Genomic DNA, 19,251 nt, shown 5'->3' on the forward strand with positions numbered 1-19,251 from the left:
GGTTTGGGGGGGGGGGAATGGATGGAAGACAGCTGACCTCAGACCCTCTGAACTTGTCGTCGTATAGGAAATACGCCACCTGCTCAATTTGCGGCAGTGTGACGGGAACGCCTCCAGTCTCGACGTCGGGCGAAGCGAGCAACATTCGAGCCAAGTTGGGCCCTGTTGACCGTGAGCTATGTCGTCAACGCCTTGCAACGACAGCACCTACGTATGGAAAGCCATAGTAATATCCGGACGCTCCTAGTCAAGAACCAGCATGGTCGTTCGGGATTCAGGAGCGCCGGTATTACGGACTGAGAGGTAATGATGGACATGAGCCTAATGGGCCCTGGATTAGCATAGCATAACACGAGCATAAGACAACCTACCGGTTCTCTTGTTCCTTCGGAGTACTCCAGCAAATTGCTTCCATTAATCTCATAGTCTCTTCGCCCAACGCGTTCACTATGCGGCCATCTTCCTCAGCCTTGCCTTCTCCCTCGAGTGACTTCGTGTTGTTATCCCCAAGGCTGACCAGATGATCCCGTATGATGACATAAAGTATTGAAAACACTTTGGGTAACGTCTGCTCAGAAGGTTCAGGCGCGCACACAGCAAGGAGACAAGAGCAAAGTCCGGTAATAGAGTAGACCGAGAGGGACAGAAAGTTAAACAGCGCAGCGAGCACGGTATACTGTACATTACCCGCAATTAGTCAACTTTTTGTATCGTTGAGAAAATACTTACGTTGGTCATCTTGAGAGACACGTGAGCTATCCGAAGCAAAGAATCACAGACAGCGTTCAGAGACTCTTTGTCCGCCCTCTCGTCTCCTTCCGAAGTACTCGAAAGAACCTCCAGCATTTGCGTAACGGCGGCGGCATATTCCTCGTTCAAGTCTGATGGGACGTTGGTAATCTGCATCATGAGCTGGAACGTCGGCTGTCCCTGCACCGACATGTGCGTAAGTATCAGTCGGTGGAGCTACAAAATTAGTTAGTAAACCTATCGATTTACTCAAGAACAGGGATAAACCTACATCAAGGAATGGAGCGGGAGGACGTGGTGCATCAATGTCTTCCATGTCCATTGCCAACGCATTTCCATCCCCGAGGCCATCAGGCTCCACAGGAGGAAAGTCGCTCATGAACACGTCTTGATCGTCGAACGTCGGTTGGCTCGAACCCTTCGGCGGCGATGAACGCAACCCATTATCAGGGCCACGCCTGGTGGGGGTCTTCTGGGTACTGTCAGGAAGTCCAAACCCGCCAAAGACGTTGCCCGAACGCGTCTTCCCGAGCTGTGACTTGCTGCGGGACGGGGTCGTCGGTTGAGCAGTTTGGAACCCATCCGGAAGCTTCGGTGGTTCGAAGCCTGGCGGTCTCTTGGGCCCCTGGGGTCGAGGAGTCTCGCCAAAGCGTGGCCGGTTGGGTGTTCCAAATGGTGCCTGAGAAGGGCCAGGTGCAGAAATTTGATTCCATGTTCGCATCTGCGAAGGTGGAGGGACCGGAGCTGGAGGAAGGGCATAGTTAATTTTCGTCGACCGTCCTGTCCCTGGTGGTTTGCGAATAGCGGCTTGCAGTTCATGTTGCTGGGAATGCCAACGTCAGGGGAACGTCCATGAATACCTGCTTTAGACACTCACTTTGAACGTAAACTGAGTTTTCACTCGTTCCATTTCTTCCTCGAAATCTTTCTGCATCTGAATTAGCTTTGCGTCCGCTTCAGCCTTGGCCACCTTCAACTTTGCGAGTTGATCCGCATGATTTTGAACAGCCTAATTGTGGAAACCTGTTGGTCAACACCAATGCCTAACCCTTGTGAAGAATCTCAAGTCTAACCTTCTCGCTGGCCTTTCGCAATATCGTCACTTCGCCTTCTTTCGCAAATTTGGTATCCAAAGCATCATGTAAATCCTTTTGCATCTTCTCGTTACTTTGGCGAAGCTGGATTAAGATGCACTCTAAATAACTGCTTTTTGAGAAGACGAAGACACGATACTGACCTCTGCCAATTGGCGTTGCATGTCCTGAACTTGACCCTGCAACAAAGATGTTCCTGGTCCATGCGGCGGCGCGAGTGCAGGAGGCGGCCTGGTCTGAACATGAGAGCGTGGTTGAGGGACTGGAGTTCTCGCCACCACTCCTTGGCGGTTCGCTGCAGGTGCTTGATGCGGAGGGGCTCTCGGGGTGTGTGATTGTGCGATGCTACCACCTGAGTGCGACCTTCCTCTCAGTGCGGGTGCTTGAGGTCTTGCTGCAGACGCGACGGAGGCTGCCCTCTGCACTTGTACGACGGGTGTACGCGGTTGTACGATGGGCCTGGGGACAGCACTGGTCGACGCGCCGGACGTCGCAGCAGCGCTCACAGTGTATGAGCCATCGCCTCGAATGGATATCTCAGGAAGTTCCTCAGAGTCGTCCTGGCTGGAGTTGTAGTTCGCCCGATATGCCGGCCAAGCGTGTGCTACTTTCTGGCGTTTTGGAGGTGGAGAAGTGTCCGGAGGCCTTGTCTGCGAGCGTTGGAACTTGTTCTCCTCCTCGTCAAGTACTGCCAATGTAGCATCATCAAGTTCGATGTCATCTCCCCAGTAATCGTCAGAGTCTTGCATCCAATGGTAGGTGTGGATGATTTGGAATGTTTGGATGGTTCTTGTCGTGTTTGAACATAAAGCAATGAGCTGTGGATGGCCAAAGCTCCTGAGGCCTGAAGACGGGTTCCCTGAGACGCGAACCGTGTTACCATGGATTTGTCGCGTTTCGGATATCGGGTTCCAAGTGATGGATACCCCTGTCTAGCTGACGTTCATTCAACAGCACGCCGATCGCGACTTGAGTGTACATATCTACAAAGTTTCTATCCACAAAATAGATGTAGCCAATATAGTGACTATATAGCGGACATGAGTCTAGCAAACAGGTATTGGCCCATCTACCGCTTAACAGTTTTTGCTTGCTTTTTAGTCATATACACACAGCTTACTACCTTGATCTGCTTCCTCAGCCATGGCAAGCAATCCGCTTGGAAGTCCGGACAACCATCCAGCCGCAGGGAATCTAGAGAAGAACCTTCATCCGCTTCGCTATCATCCAATACCACCTTGCGGCTCTTGACAAACCGAATGACTGGGCCTGTCTTGAGGTCTGTACAACGTGAAACATCGACGTGTTGGAGTGCTGGGCACGGAAGTAAGGATTCTTGTGACTTTTCCGATGAGGAGCCAGACAGGAAGTCCAAGATCTTGTTGACACAGTCATACACTGTCGAGACCTCCAATGTGATGAGTGATGGAGAATTACGCAGAATCCGGATAACATCGAACGCCTGCAGGCTGCATCGACCGAGGCGTAACTCGGTGAGCTCGGTGAGGCGGTCGGGAAAGAGGGCGAGAAGATGGCTACTGTCAAGAGGATTGCCCACAAATCGGACAGTCCGGAGAGCAGGGGCAGTAAGCTGGTCTAGCAAGCGCGAAATGTTGCCACAATCTTGAATGTCAAGATGGCACAAACGGTCAAGAGAAAGAGGCTGGGGCACAATAGATTCATGGGGTATGATGCCGCCGGATATGGTTACGTTCTCAAGTAAAGGGTTTCCCTCCAAGACAGCACGAATGTCCAGCGTGCTAGACCTGAGTGTGAGACTAGAAAGACGGGTAACGTGCTGCCAAAGCCCGCCATCACCCGTCAGGATCAGGCATTCGTTCAAAGTAAATGCACGAAGGGATTGTGGAAGAAGCTCTTCTAATCTCTTGTCGCTAAAACGAGTGGAGGAGACTTCAAACTCCTCAAGGTCTGAGAAAAAGTTATGTTTGCCATTAGATAGTCGTATAACGATGCCGCAGGCGTCGCTGCAGGTCAATGTGAAAGACCGGAGTCTCTCCCACTGGAGCTTATCTAAGGCTCCCATTAGGCTCCCATACTGATGATGGGGCAAGCGGTCGGTCAGATGCAGAGAGTGGATGTTGCAGCTGGAACGCTCAAGCCATGTCTGTAGCTTGCGTTCCGGCTGTCGATCAGAAAGGACCAGAGTTCGCCATAAGGTAGGGTTCTCCGAAGCCAGACGCCTCCAGAACTTGCAAACGTGCGACAGCGTAATGGCACGCCCAGCATTCGGAGTGACATCCAGCGCGAATATTTCAGCCAGGATTTCCACTGGTAGCATGCCAATGTGACATGCGGTTTTGCGGAGTTGGGCGTCAGCGCGTGCTTGAGACTCTGCTATGCTCGCTTGCAGCCTCTCGAGTTCCGTGCGTCGCTGCGAGTCTTCGGGTTTGATACGTTCCAGGGCAAGCTGGACCATCCGAGCAGCGTGCGGGATTTTCTTCAGGTCATGGAAAAGGCGCGCTGAGCGCGCATAGCCTTGCCATCTCTCTGGAGCAAGGTCAATGACCTTCTTCGCATTAAGGAGTGCAGCCTTTATGTCTCCCAGCTTCTCGAAAGCTGCAGCCCGAGAATCGTATATATTATACTGGTCGCCGTTGGACAATAGGGCCTGTCAATTAACACCTCGTCAGTGACGCCAGATAGACCAGACTGTTACTTACCTCGGTAAAGTGTTCAATTGCTTTGTCGTACTGCCCATTCTTATAACACACAACTCCTTCCTTGAATCTATCATGTTGCGACATCAAGAGACCACAAGGAGAAGGACGAGCAAAGGATGAGGGGAAGTTAACACAGGTAAAGAGTGGGCGTAGTCACGGCCCTGGCCTTGACGCGTTCAATCACATGACCGAAACAGATACCTCGACTTTACAGTTGGCAGCAAGTTTGCAGTAGAGTCGACAGCTAACGTCGCAAAGCCCATTCATTCTGAGGTTGACATTCCCAAGTTATCAAGAAGTAGTGTGCATAATATCAACGCCTATCTATGTGTGCATACGGATCAATAGTATCATAATAACAGTCTGGCCTTTCCATTCCGAAGACGGACGCCTGAAAATGTCTGGGCGATTGACTGCCGGCCGCCCTGCCGTCTGCCGGTCAGTGCTGCAGACGAGAAGCGGGGCATCCGGCCAGAACTTCTTCGGGAAGCTCAAGGCAAGTCGCCAAAAGGTAGGCAGAGCAGGTAGCGACGGGGCCCGGCGACGAGATGCGCTCGGCAATAGCAGTGTCGTGCTTCGATAGTGCTTCTTGATAGTCAGCGTGAAGATTCGGGTCATCCGACGTAACGAATCTTGATAGCACCGGCGCGGTTGCGAGCTTCGAGAGCTATGGTAACAGTAAATAACATGCATCGTGAAGGTTATCAGAAATTTTACTTGCCTTTCATCTCTTCAGCTTCTTCACGTTGCTCGTAGTTCAAGACCAAACGCTTCAGATGCTGTTGCTCGACTTTGTCCTGAAGCTGTGCAGAGCGAGTGTGAACAGCCAGCGACGACTCGACGGGAACGGGAAGATGCTTGAGCTGCTGCTTGTTGCCACGCTTAGTAATGACAGTAAAATTCATGACAGGTCCTTCGGTGCCGGAGTCCCCATCGCCCTCGCCATCGGGATCATCCGTGCGTTTCTTACGCATACCTGGAGCGAGAACTGCTGTATCCCACCAAGCCGCCTTCTTGTCGACTTTGCGGGATTCAGCAGATGATTCAGTCATGATCCTCGCTAATTCTTTCGCGAACTCGGCATCTGCTTCTTCAGAGGGACCAAGATGCTCTGGCGCATTGCGGACAACGACCGGCTCCGGAGATGCCGTACGTTCGCCATCCTACAGACAATGTTTGATAAAGATAAGTGAAGATAGATGAGAAACTTACGGAGGTCTCCTGTTCTGTCGATTCCTCGTCATCTTCGTCTTCCCTAATGGGTCTGTCTCCGTCCTCTCCGTCACTTTCTTCAGCGCTATCCTCGGAATTTTTCACTTTGATGACCAATGAGAAGGTTGATTAACATGACTCAAAATGGTACGCTTACATCCTGCATTTTGCATGGCCACATCAAACATTTCATCAACGGCAACGGCAGCCTCGGCAACGTTCTTGTGTGTGGGCATATTAGGACGTATAGCCTAGACAAAATTGTCAAACTAGTTATCTTCGAGGAAGTGACCAAGAAATCGTACCTCCAAAGAGTCAGAGAGCATGAAATCGACGTCCATAGGAGTGTCGCTTTTGCACAAAACATAATACTAGAAACCGGTTAGCGAGGAATCCAAGCTTCACCCATGAACGCCCACCTGGAAGAAAACGAGGAAGTTATCCAACTTGCGCTTCTGGGTGCCTCGATCGAAGCACATCCCGACGGTGTCCAACATGACACAGACAAGTCGCACGCGGAAAAAGTCATCGGGCATGTCCATAGGACAAGGTCCGTGAGGGGTTGGATGTCCGTCAGCTTTACCCCAACAGTCAGCACAAAATCAGTTCAATGAGAGAGATGAGCTTACGATGTCCGAACGTAACCAAGGACCACAGCGTATCAAACACCAGCGCAGAGCCTACCACGCGATAGATGTAAAGCTCCCCCAAGTATTTCATGGTGGCGAGCCGCCGTTGGTTCGCGCCATAAATATTCTGCTCCAACCCTATGCGAACGTCTTCAAGGACCTGATCAACCACGGCGATCGCAAAAGATGGGTGATAACGTTGCAGGTCGTAGGTCAGCATGGCAAGAAGACTAATGTTGATGTACTTGATCTTCCATGGTTTCGTGAATATTTTATGTAAACTCCGCACCACCGCAGGATCGTCCCAGTCAAGCTTGCGAATGAGCTTGAGCACCTTGTCAATCGTCTTCTTTGCAAGGACATCGAAGATTAGGTGACGCATAAAAAGCTCGATAGGGGTCCTCTGTTTTTCTTCTCTAGGGGCGCGTTCAGGAGGGTTGCACTACTAACGTTGAGCCTAAATTATTAAACCCGACACCAAGCGCTTACCTGGTAATATGCATTCTCGAGAAGAAGAATTTGTCGTTGGTCGAAATGTTGCATGCTTTGCTTCCGTCTCATCAACTCAAGCTACATAAAAAGTCAGTGTCCATATTGAAGAGTAAAATACAGAAAACTAACCATCGTCTCGAACCTCGCTCGTGTATCCTCGCTTCTCAGCAGGAATCGACCGCAACCTTCCAGCAGCAGAGCAATATTCTCTACATTCGTTCCCGAAAAGTCATCCAGACAGACTTTGAACATATGGAGGATAAGGTGCGAAGGAACGACGCAAAACTTGGTGAGATTGGACAAGAATGCAATATTCTATACAAACACCAGTCAGAAAAATCCGGCCAATAATTCTTAGAGAGTACTGCGTACCTTGATCCTGGTCTCTGCCAGTTCCTTGACAACATTCTTCTTGCGTTGCAAATATCGGAACTCTTCGTCGAGCTATGGTCACGCGCCCATGAACTTATGCCAAAGACCGTGGCATCGCATAACTCACAATGGCAACCAGCTCTGTCCCGATATCTGGCATGTACTTGTTGAGCGTCGCGGCTAACCTAGAATAATGAGGGAGCAAGTCCGTGCGATTCTTAGGAACAGAGCCCAGAAACTGTACGAGTATAGTCAGGCAATGCCAGCAAGCGATAGAGTGGGGCATACCTTCACAAGACGCTTCCTGGCTGCTTTCGAGTTCAAAAAGGTGAATTCAACTGCAGCTTGATCGATCATAGCTCGGTTGGTGGCATCAGGAAGGCGAGCCAGCAGAGCAGTAAGCATCTGGGACGGGCCTTGAGGAGCAAGCTGAGGCGATCCAGGGGGGCTGCCCGCCTTCGGAGACTCGAGATCAGGTGTCTTTTCACTGAACGATATCCTGTCAATAACATGGAAACTGAAAAGTTACATTGTAACGCACCCATCATGGCCATTCACCCGATTCTCCTGAACTGTATCTCCGTTTGGTTGAGGTGGTTTGCCATCGAGCTTGAGGTCCTGCAGCTCCTCCTGAAGTTTCTTCACGTCTGCTTCCGCCCGCTCCTTTTCCAGCTTTTCCTTCGCTTCGTCACCCTCGGTATCTTCCTGCTTCTCTCCCTCTATTCCGAGAACACTCTTTGGTACAAAGTCCTTCAAGTCTTGGATGTCCTCAAAGAATCGACGTTCTTCTTCGTCTTCCCATTTGCCTCCTACCGACAAGCCCTCGTCATCATCGCCGGAATGTAGTCCGGTGTTGGTGCCTATTTGAATAGACTCAGTCTTCTGCGACGCAGTCGGCAAGGAGGGCATAGGCATGTAAAGCAGCTCTGAGAGTCTACACCCGAAGTAAGCGACAGCATTTCAGGGGCTACAATGAAACATACGTTTGGCAGTTCGAAAGCAACTTTTCGTAGCTCTTAGTCATCTTCTCATACGCTTGCTGTCTATCTTCGAAGATTTCTCCAGATCGAATATATGCTTCGTGATTCCTTCTATCTTGATCTTGCAAGCGCTGTAGAGCGCGTTAAGCACTTTAGGGGACCCTACAAGTGATGAAGAAGTGTGCTAACCTTGTGCTCGATGACCAACTTCTTTGCGACATTATCAAAGTACCCTTCGCACATGCGCTTGAACCTATCCCTAATCTCCTGCTCGACTAGCTCTTCTCCTTCATGGACGATGGGAGGGAAGTGTGATTGGACCTCGCTTTGCGCTGATGACGCCGCCTGCCCTGACTCTGCATCCGTCTGCGACTGCTTCGGTTGGGGCGGCACAATACCAAGGTACGGCCTCGAGTAGTTCTTCAGGAAGGTAGATAACAAAGGCAGCGAGGAGAGTGTCGGATCATTGGAGAGCTTCAATGGCGTTTAGCAACTACTATCTCAAAGTAATGAGGTGGCGTACCAAGTCCTTGACCGCTTTCATAATCCACTCTCCCCCGCTTCGACCCGGCCCATCTCTGATAATCCCGACAAGGGCTAACTCCGCACACACGCGGAGCACAGGGCGCTGACGAGAAAGCCGCACCGAGTCCTCCTTCTCTCGCTGATCCTGCGGAAGGGCAGAAAGCGCAGCCTTGTTGGGAGGAGCAAGGACTCCGCCAAGAAGTGGAATGAGGGCGCCAGTGTACGCAGCGGGGAACCGACGATGCAGCGCACATATAATCTACACAGGACGTCATAGCAGCCGGGGTCAGTTGGATCAAGAGACGCGCTGCGCGATGACACACACCTCAACCGCACTCCATACGTCCTTCTCCGTTTTGCAGCGAGCAATGCCTTCGAGTGTTGCACCTGCGATCTCATCGACATACTTCTCGAGCGAAAGTGTGTCTATATCCTTGACGATTTGGTCGCGGTTATCCGAGCCTACAGTCTGACGCATGCGTTTGATGAGCGCAGTGTGTCGCTTGAGGGATGAGTCCAATTTTGCAGAGTCTTCATGGCAGGAGGCGTGAGTTTGAGGATCGAATAATTCAAGGAAAGATATGAACCTGGCGTGTCCCGGTTTGCGTTCTGTTGTTTGACCTTTGTCCGCCGCGCATGGCGAGACTTTTCTTCGTCTGCCTTTGATGCAGCGGCGTCCATTGTGGACTATTTGGTTTCTCAAGCGTTGAATGCTCCGGCGCGACAAAAGCCTAGCGGAAGGTATAGCAGTTGAACGAAGGTAGCGGACGGCCGGAGAGGTGAGAAGATATGATTCCTCGTTTTGGACATCAATCTGAATCTCGGAGCTTCGGAAGCCTCCGTGGTTCCTTCTCTCTGCACTGTCGCCAGCCACTTAGATACAGGCAAAGGAAGCTGTTTCAGATGCCCATTTCTTTCATTTATATAAGCGTCCTCGAAAACAATTCACCAATGATCACTCCCACAACGAAAATCTCAGAATAAAGCACGATTCATATTTTAGCAGGTTAGTAATTACAGTGGAGGGTAATACAGAAGGTCAGTTGTTCACGACATAACGAAGCTCGGTCAGTACACATTCGAACGATCTCTACAGAAGCAACATGGTGGGGACGAACACAACAAAGCGGAAGATAACGACCAACCAACCGACGAACACAGCAAGAGCACAACAAGCACGAAATCTACAACATTAGCAAAACGCATGCGATAAACCTAAGGAGTGGAGATAGTCCATGGAAGGAGTGAAAGGGTGATCAATAACCGCCGACATAACCAGTGCCAGCGAATTTATCTGACACGCCGCCGTAGGCCCAGGACCGCGGGCCGGAGGGGTTGCCATGCTGGTGGGTCCGGCCATGGTATCCAGATCCATGGCTGTTGACACCAGGTACATATAATGCGCCCCGATTCATCGTGCTCCGTTCTTTCCTGCGCATATGAGTGGGTTTGGGAAATGGCTCGGGTAAACCTTGATGTGGCCCGCTAGAATAATAGATTCTGGGTCGCCAATCTTCTTGAACATCCATGATAGAAGAATTCTTGAACTTCTCGACAAGTGCTTCTTTACCCCTGAGGAAGTTACGGTGAGTGATGGGTCCAAAGTAAGAAAACATACACACGTACTGATAGTTCGCGTAGCTCATCTGCAGGACCTTCTCGCTCGAGTACATGTTCCTGTTAATCGAAGGTCAGTTCGTTATACCAATATGCGAGCTGCAGCATCCGGACCATTTTTTATTCAACCTCTCCTTCACGAAGTACTGAAGATCTCTAACCGAGATGAAGTTGACAAAGGCGTATCCCACATTGCAACCTAGATGCTTGATAAGGTTGAATCAAAGTGCTGACTTTGCAAGAACTAACCGTTTTTGAAGTCCATCCTAAGATATAGGAAGTCAATCTTTCGAGGGCAGACGTCTTGAATGTACTTGTGCAGCTCCTTGTCCGTCATCTTATTCGGGATGTTCTTCACCATCACTGTCGTGCGCATATCCTGCCCCGTCTCAATCTTCCGGATATCAATCTGGTTCGCCTCTGAGACTGGGTGCGAAGAGGTGATCCCTGGGTTTCCGGGAGATGAGTTGACGGAGGGTTGGTAGGACGGTTGACCCGGAGGTGAATATTGCGATGGAACATACGCATACGCGTATCCGTACATTTGCTGTGGGGAGCTAAAGTAGTGCATGGATGGGTCACTTGAGGGCCAATATCCACCAGATGTTGGAGTAGGAGGTAACGCGCTGGAAGGCGCCCAAGTCGTCGTGGAAATACCGCTGTACGGATCGTGATTCTGCGGCAGGTTGTGGTCGCCCCAGTATAGCTGAGGGTTATAAGTATGAGTGGGGATGTAAAGCCCCGAGGCGCCGCTGGACGCGAACACTGAGTTGTTCACCGTGGACTCGAGAGATGGGGGAGAGGCATAGTATTGGACATCAGCAGGGGGAGAGCCGTGGGTCCAATTGCCCGTCGGAGGGCCGGTGTCAGCCTGAGATGGGGCAACACTGCCGCGAGGAGTCGCTGAAGTTTCGTGGCGCTTCATCGATAGATCGGAGCAAGTTCGGAAGCCAGGAGTTGAGCGTGCAGAGCGCGACGCAGCGACTGGGGCCTGCGGAGAGCTATATTCATATCCTGTGTAGTTGCCGTGAGTTAGCCGTCCTGGGTGAGGGAATGGGGGTAAAAGCTGAGGAGCCTGATTCGTATCAGAGGTGGGCAGCGACTCCAATGCTGTTGAGTCCAAGAGAGCGATGTGCTGTAGTTTGGTGTTGATGGTAGACTCTTCGTGAGCTTCTGAAGTCACCGCCCGCCCGTGAGTATCGTCTGACTCGAGCACTCGAAAGGTGACTCCGTTAAGCAAAGTGCCGTTCTCGCTGCTAAGTGACTCCCATACGGTCTGAGCCATCGAACCTTCGCGAAAGTATGCGGAGAAAATCTGAGAAAATTGTCAGCTTCAAAATCCAGCTATCGAGGCGACCCAAGGTTAAGAGCTGCCACCCATGTCCACAGCATCGCACAATGCGACGCATACATGGTTGAAGGCATTAAGATCGGAATGAAAATCACCTTTTTGTCCTCGTCCTCGCTCCGAAGAGAGTGAAGCTCTCCGTACGAGCTCAGGATGCCTCGAAGATCAGCCACTATATCACTGCCGTCGTGCCTTAAAACATGAACACGGATGCTTGTAAGAAGGGCGCTTCCCTCTTCCTGATCGGAGTCCTGTGTGTCATTAGGACAAAGACGGCTACAGCAAGTTGTTACGTACGTCCGACGAGTCGCTGTTGGCCAAACCGTCGACCGACGTCGAGTTATCGATAGAGAGGTGACCACGTTCCGATTCGCTGGTATCGCTTTGAAGGGAAGATCTTGGAGTGAGAGGCGGAGTGATATACTCAGACTTGATCGGTTTGCTAGATACATGTCGGCGGTGTTGACGCTGATCATCTGGCCTGGGCGATGTGTCCACTCGCGGTCTGAGGGGCGAGCTAAATAAAAAACGGCCCATGGTCAACGCTTTAACACAGATGTACACAATAGGTAACCCACGACTGAGCCGGTGCGTCCCCAAGTCGTGCGGGAGGCCTTAAATGCTCACGATTAATATACAATGGTGGGAATTCACAATCAAAGCTACTTACCGCATGTTAGGAAGCGAAGGGGAAGGCTGGAGGCGGCCGAGACGACCAGTGGTGGGCGGAGGAATAGGAATGCGTCTGGGGGAGGACATGGCAGGGGTGAAAGAGAGCGATCGAGGACGCAGTCACACTTCGGGGGATTATAAACAAGAAAACAAGGTTATCGAGATAATAAAGAAGGGCCGACGAGTTCGAGGCAGGGACACGGAATTGGGGTGAGATGAATTCAATTTCGTCTCCGTTGACATTTGATGAAGCAACCGCGAAAATCCTGAGCGAAGTACGCTTCACGGGAGCAGAAGTCTTCGATGGCATTTTATGAGTTACTAGAGAAGCCTCGCGTTCGAGGGGGACCCCGCAAGACTCACCTCATGCTGAGCGCTGAGGTCCGAGTAGCAACAAGGGATCCGAGAAAGAAAGAAAGGGCACGGATTAGCGGGTCTGTTGTAGTTAAGTAAGAGGCCGCCATCGACATCGGGAAAAAGCGATGAATGATCAAAGGGAAGAGCCTCAGCGATGGGACTCGTGGAACCTCACACGCACCAGCAAGATGACTCTCCGTCATAAAGAAGCTCGAGGATCAAAAGGACAAGGTCGGGAGATACAGAGGTGCGACACATACGAGGAGGCAGGAACTCTCCGTCATTTCTGATACCAGATATCTCAGCGTCTCGGCGGTCAAAATGTCCACGCCGTCCGGATGAACACGGGAACAAGTTGACAGCCGAGCCGAACATCCACTCATCCAATGCTGGGTGCGACAACACCGTCTGGTTTGCGGCTTTGTGTACGGCATTGGGTTCCGTCTCCACAAGTACGGGAGCAAATGTCAGAAAACGCATTGAAACGAACACATTTTTGGTTTGATTAGGCACCCGTTCTGCACCCAGACTGTGGTGCCAAAGGGCAGACAAAGTCGCAAGCTTGTGCCAGCACCAGCGTCTGACGAAAACACAGCTGGTCCTTCACAGCAACTAATTCACCGCGGATGAAAGGCTCGTGAGTTGCATATCATCAACAGAAGTCTGCCCATAGAGGCACTGGCTTCGATCTTGGATCGCATCGGGATCCTGGGCATGACCGATATGCAGCTACGCAGGACTTTAGCTGCACATGGCCCCCAGTTCGCATGCAGCCACCGTCCTTGAGGCAAGTTCGATATACGTGCTGGGAGATCCAATTTCCTGTAAGTCTATATTTGCATGGGCTAAATTTGACCATAATTGCTGGGCACCTGGATAGCTCCGCACCGGGTCCACAGTCTGGGCGCCTGGAGGATATCACCGGAATGGCCGAAGAACGATTAATCCATTCGCCGTCCACTGGAAGCTCGAAAGCGGAAAGCCATGGCCCAAAAAGATCTTCACCTTCCAGTACCAGAGTGGTCAATCCCACGCCAGCCACTTTCTGCTAACTTGTCTTGTCAGTGCTTCTGAGCTAGCTCGCACCTGCATTCTCCGCCGCTCCCGAGTGGGACGATCGCAGTACTAGTAGGGAGACCCCGAGCTCCCGACGTGCACTTACCACACAAGGAGTACTAGATCAGCCATCGAAGACGACATCGTAGCAAACTTCGTCAGGCACAAGATCAGAAACACGTAAGAACTCGACTTGGTTATATTATGTAAAACTGACAAACCACGTTCCAAAGTATGAGCGCGAGATTCACCAGCACCCCTGGGCCCTTGCAACATCCGCTTCGATTTCGAGGGTCGCCAGTTGCCCCAACGGGAATTATTGTGGACTACCTTCGAGTAAATCGTCACCAAAGAAGTCTGCAATGATGACCATTTATGTCGCCTTCGTCGTTCTCGGGCTGAGAGAATGATTAACGGCTGGTGAAGTGGCGGCGCGACGTGCGACCTTCCCGCTCGTTCCCGCCCATTTGATCGATCTGAGCTCGAACGGTTTGAACTTCCGAAAACGCGAGCCCCTTACAGCGACATCTAGGACGGTTATTTCGAACCTTTCACTCAGCAAACAGCAAATTGGCGCCATCGCCACGCCATGCAACTTGTTCTGAGCCATGATCGTATGCATGCTAGTACATAAGAATCATCGCGTCTCGGAAATGATTACATCAACCTTGGGTTCCGATCATGAACCATCGCAACAAATTGCTTTCCGTGAGTACCCAATCACTTCATCTTGGCTATACAGCGGTTCATCATAGAGAAGTAACGCACTCTTGCGGTTGTTGCACGCGGCGTACTTTGCACATGATTACAGATTGCAGTGCTTAATCTCAAGCTCTTCGCCGCACGCCGTTTCTCAGACAAGTTGACCATTCGGAATTACTGTGAGTCTTTCAGCCGTGTTGCTACATAAACATCCATGCGCAGCCTCATAGACGCAAATTAAGATAGACCTTGACGGCGGCGGCCGCGTAAGCTGATCCGCGTACCCTTCTGCCCAACAGTTTAGGAGTAGGTATAGAACGTGTCGAAGACATACGTGCTTTCCGTTTGTTTCACCCGATACACCAAACGCCTAAATGTCGACGTTCTCCGAGCTCCCGCAGGTAGTCTGACCAGCGAACGGGCTGCCGAGACTTGAAACGCTCCATCCGGGTTTACTTCAAAGCGCTTCCAGACAGCGCCGCTGATCCCCCCACCAGGTCCACGCAAGACGATGCCGGCATGTCACTGGAACACTTTGACATTTCACGCGCCCTAGAGCAATGCAGTGCGTTACTGTATGGATCATCAATTCGATCTACTGTGTACACGGTTGTGTGGTCATTTGGCCTTCTCTCGGAAATATTTCTCCGCGTTCATGGTGCAGCTAATCTGTGCACCTAACGGGAATTCATTTCGTGCCTCACCTTATGTTGTTTGATCAAGTGCACATACACGGCCTGTCCACAATTGCGCTGGAACGTATCGCCATTCACTCCTGGACGTGCGCTCTTGGGTCACTGGGTCTCTGCTTGTTGTGACACCCCCTCATTAGTACATTCTTGTCTGAGAGACTCAGTGGCAATGGAGAACTGCAATATACTGTGCGCGACTTTGTCCTAAACTTCAGAGGAACCAATACGTGGGTTACTACAATCTAATCGCCCTGTATTACTATCGACAAGCATGGAGTCGGTGACATGGTACCGCTTCATCTCTCCGTCATCCTCATGGAGAGCTCTGCTTTTGATACCATCGTTGAGCACGGACAACTCTTAGTAGTACTTGAAGCAGAATAGAGAGAAGAATCATGCATTTGAAAACGGATCAAGAATCGAGTGCAATGTCTTCAGATGGTCCTGCTTCTACGGGCCGAACATATACATAGTTTCCTAAGAACTAAAAAACTATGACCTTAAGTGAGACTTGTGCCCAAGCTTATGCTATGGAGGTTTTGGGCGAACTTGTAGCATAGCCCTGTCCGATAAACTCCGATCGGTCGCGTCTATGCTGTCTCTTTATGTCAAAGCCCCTGATTATGAGCGCTGATTTAGACGTGCAAGAACACTGAGCGCGTCTTGTCCTTTCGCGTCCACAGTCTTGACCCGACTCTAGCGACTCGAGCTTCTTGTCTTGCATCTGATTGCATGGACTCCTCTCATGATATTGAGTTAGCCACTAGAACGCCGCTGCCTCCGTCTTCATCCACCGTCGCAGTCTCTCTGAGCGACGCAAGTGATGTTTCCGAGACGAGTTTGCGCAACGAATCGTCGCTCGCCCCCGTAGACGGAGGTTTTGGTGCATGGTCCTATGTGAGACTGTCTGTATTCTTGAACTATCTGGGTCACAGATCTAACCTCACCAATAGCTAGCGGGTACATTTGTGGTTGAGACTATCGTTTGGGGTTTTCCTGATGCATATGGGTCCTTCCTGAGCGAGTATCTACTCGACCCAACATATGCATCTCAACCCTCCGCGGCGACAGCCTTGCCACTCATTGGTCCGCTTTCATCTGGAATGATGTATTTCTCAGGTGTGTAAATCTCCGGCTATCGTTTATCCTTTCATTGCAATACTAAGGTGCAACAAGGCTTCATCATATACCCCTTGATTGCACGTTATCCGTTCACTCGGCGGTGGATGATGTGGATTGGCGTTGTCATCTCGTTCCTCGGCTTGTTCACAGCGACATATACGACAAAGGTGGGGAGAGCCAACAGCTTCATTCCAGCGCAACCATTCAGGTATCTCTAGGTTTATAAGATGGTCATCTTGCAAGGATGTGTCTACGGTCTCGGAGGCTGTGAGTCTTTGGTAGGCTGAAGTTTTCAACGAAAGCTGAGACATCGTCAGCGCTTCTCTACGCTCCGACAATCTCGTACATGTCAGAATGGTTCGTTAATCGACGGGGACTTGCCAACGGCATCATCTTTGCTGGTATGCACTTTTGCTCCGGGATCTGCGTGTGCCTAATGCGGATTACAGGCACAGCTGCTGGAGGTCTCATAGTGCCCCTGGTGGTCCCGCGCTTGATTGCGGCTTACGGACCTGCTAAGGCTCTTCGTATCATCTCGATTGTCTTCACTGCCGTGACGATACTCGGGCTACCGTTTATAAAAGGTCGACTACCCGAGTCTCGCGTCTCAGGACCCAGAGCGCGGCCAACGGATCGGTCCTGGATGTACGACAAGACGATCTGGTTTCTGCTAGCTGCCAATACTTTCCATGGCTTTGGCTACTTCGTACCACTCGTGTGGCTACCCAGTGAGTTCCTCTTTCCCTCATAGCCAACCCTATTGCTAAAAGTCTTGGTAGCATTTGCAACATCCCTTGGGTTGAGCAGTAATACCGCATCGCTGACGCTCGCACTCCTGAATGGTAATTACCGACGTCTTTTTGCATTCACCCAACGGACTCATCGCTTGCAGGTTCTTCCGTAGTCGGACGGATTGGGTTCGGCTTTCTGTCCGATAGGATCGACCCATGGCTTCTGGCCATGGTTATCCTCACGTCGGCGTCGCTGTCGATCTTCATTCTTTGGGGGGTCTTTTCGAGCTCCTTCGCCGGCCTCCTTGTTTTTAGTATAGTCTACGGCAGTATCGCGGGTGGATGGACTTGCCTATGGACCTCGTTTATCAAGCCTATTGCCAGTATGTTAAGCTCAATCTGCAATGAAACTAAACATCATAACATAAATTGACAGAGGACAATCTGACTCTCTCGACATCTCTCTTCGGATATCTCCTCGTCTCGAGAGGCTTGGGCAATGTCTTGTCCACGCCCATATCCACATTACTGTCAAACTCTCACGTTTCCAAATCTTCCAGAGTTTATCATCTGAAGACTGGGTTCGACGTTGCGGGAGGAAAGTTTGAGACAATGATAGTTTATGTAGGAGCTTGCTTCGCGTGTGCTGCGTTGGTTGTTGGCATGAACTGGACCATGACACGGCTGAAAGGGAGGCTTGGCCAGCAAGCAGACGCCATTCGCTCGAGCAATGTATTTTGATCATGTCTGTTTCTACGCGTAAACGTGTGCTAATTTGAGTGCTTTGAGCTCGTGCCCATGATCCTGATGACTTTCGACCTTTGGCGCCGTTTTACCGTCAAATACCTTACCGCACGGCTATCCGTGAGCAAACAGGCCTTGGTCCTCGATGTCTGATGTGCGATGTTGCGGCACGCCGGGCCGACTTCCCAGCCCCTGACTGCTCACCCGTCCCCGCTCGGTTTCCGCTTCCCATCTTATTCCCCTCCCCCGCTTTACACCTTATCGGCCAGCCGCGCGAGTGCTCATACATCGCTTCCATGAACTCAAGTTGTCGCCTAACGCTCGAAACGCTTCCTCAAGACATCTTGTACATTGTCCTGGCTTTTCTCGATGTCGAAGATATCCTTTCAGTTCGACGAGTAAGTGATCACTAAGCACGCGTCCCATAGTACGTCAGTCGTGACCGTCCCAGATCTGGTGACCTTGAATGGTCATAGGAGTACCATGGCTCATTTGGTGTGCTTACCAGCATTTGACTGACTACTCGACTCCCAAGGTTTCTCGGACCCTCCACCTCGTAACACAAGAGAGGGAAGTATGGGCAAATGCTTATCGGTCTGCTTCCTTTGTGCGTCCTCCGGGTCCCTACCCCCGCCAGTCCGCACAAGATCTTGAGCACACACTTCTCCAAAGTGTTCAAGTCGAATGGCGTACGCATGCCAGTAAACGTCGATGTCGGGGGCCCGTCCGCGTATCAAGACTGGAAACGCGAGGGCGCAAGCTCAGCTTGATGGCCATAGCTTTTGGACGATGGCTCTTTATAGCCTCAGGGCCTTCGGTAACGCCGAAAGATATATACTATCTTGACCTGGACACGTGTAGCTCCACCGAGGAATCACGGTCAACCCTGGTCTGCAGTGCCCCCGAAGGGAGCGAATTCGTGATGCTGGAGTGCGAACACACCATAACAGGGGATGGCGAACGTCTAGCTTTCGTCTTTGTGAATGAATTGCGACGTGGTGAGGAGGGATACTCACATGTTATGTATGTTTTCCTTCCAGAGTGTACCCACGTCTTCTTAACATTTGTAAACAGCAAAGCATTCAAAGTAAGGTTCGATGAGAAGGGAATCCGTGTCACGACCGCGCACACAGTTACATGGCAGTCTTCTCTGAATTCGTACAAGTCTGTTGTCGGCCCACGGCTTTGCGGCATGATGTTCGGAACCCAAAGGAAGTTACAGCAGGTGGTCATGTTTGATGTTGTCACCGGTCAGACTTTCATCTTTCCGACTGAGCAAGTAAGCACCAAAATCGAAATGATCGAGACTCTTTACCTCTCTGATTATGACTGTTGTGCAATGTAGTTACGAAGCGACGCCGACCTAGAGAATCGCTCACTCGAGGTCAACTGCATCTCTACATCTACGCATGTGCTATTTTTCAGCAATCTAGTCGACGAAGAAGAAAAGCGCATAACGTGTAGAGTGGAGGCAT

General features: G+C 51.0%; 4 protein-coding genes across 4 annotated transcripts; 1 reads left to right on the forward strand and 3 right to left on the reverse strand.

Moving 5' to 3' along the window:
- Positions 1–2,913: 2,913 nt before the first annotated feature.
- CONPUDRAFT_53327 (uncharacterized protein) lies at positions 2,914–4,609 on the reverse strand (the record flags this gene model as incomplete). The annotated part of the gene is made up of 2 exons (XM_007768214.1): positions 2,914–4,473; positions 4,526–4,609. The coding sequence occupies 2 exons, from the start codon at positions 4,607–4,609 to the stop codon at positions 2,914–2,916; spliced, it is 1,644 nt and encodes a 547-aa protein (XP_007766404.1).
- Positions 4,610–4,772: 163 nt separating this feature from the next.
- Positions 4,773–9,437, reverse strand: CONPUDRAFT_120963 (ARM repeat-containing protein). The gene is made up of 18 exons (XM_007768585.1): positions 9,323–9,437; positions 9,061–9,266; positions 8,734–8,994; positions 8,400–8,684; positions 8,214–8,341; positions 7,772–8,164; positions 7,519–7,717; positions 7,358–7,468; positions 7,231–7,302; positions 6,988–7,173; positions 6,856–6,936; positions 6,367–6,808; positions 6,157–6,314; positions 6,043–6,108; positions 5,895–5,988; positions 5,738–5,841; positions 5,247–5,688; positions 4,773–5,192 (listed from the first exon to the last, which is right to left on the reverse strand). The coding sequence occupies exons 1-18, from the start codon at positions 9,414–9,416 to the stop codon at positions 5,140–5,142; spliced, it is 3,375 nt and encodes a 1,124-aa protein (XP_007766775.1). The 5' UTR covers positions 9,417–9,437; the 3' UTR covers positions 4,773–5,139.
- Positions 9,438–9,991: 554 nt separating this feature from the next.
- On the reverse strand, positions 9,992–10,896 carry CONPUDRAFT_52503 (uncharacterized protein; the record flags this gene model as incomplete). The annotated part of the gene is made up of 4 exons (XM_007768151.1): positions 9,992–10,307; positions 10,362–10,412; positions 10,467–10,551; positions 10,602–10,896. 4 exons carry the CDS (start codon positions 10,894–10,896, stop codon positions 9,992–9,994), a joined length of 747 nt encoding a protein of 248 aa, XP_007766341.1.
- A 4,981-nt stretch (positions 10,897–15,877) lies between these two features.
- On the forward strand, positions 15,878–17,789 carry CONPUDRAFT_101172 (MFS general substrate transporter). Its single transcript, XM_007768586.1, has 9 exons — positions 15,878–16,076; positions 16,133–16,298; positions 16,356–16,468; positions 16,520–16,568; positions 16,619–16,702; positions 16,751–17,029; positions 17,081–17,143; positions 17,194–17,415; positions 17,469–17,789. The coding sequence occupies exons 1-9, from the start codon at positions 15,912–15,914 to the stop codon at positions 17,771–17,773; spliced, it is 1,446 nt and encodes a 481-aa protein (XP_007766776.1). The 5' UTR covers positions 15,878–15,911; the 3' UTR covers positions 17,774–17,789.
- Positions 17,790–19,251: the final 1,462 nt, after the last annotated feature.

The sequence above is a fragment of the Coniophora puteana genome (genome assembly GCF_000271625.1).
Source record: "Coniophora puteana RWD-64-598 SS2 unplaced genomic scaffold CONPUscaffold_4, whole genome shotgun sequence".
NCBI lineage: Eukaryota > Fungi > Basidiomycota > Agaricomycetes > Boletales > Coniophoraceae > Coniophora > Coniophora puteana.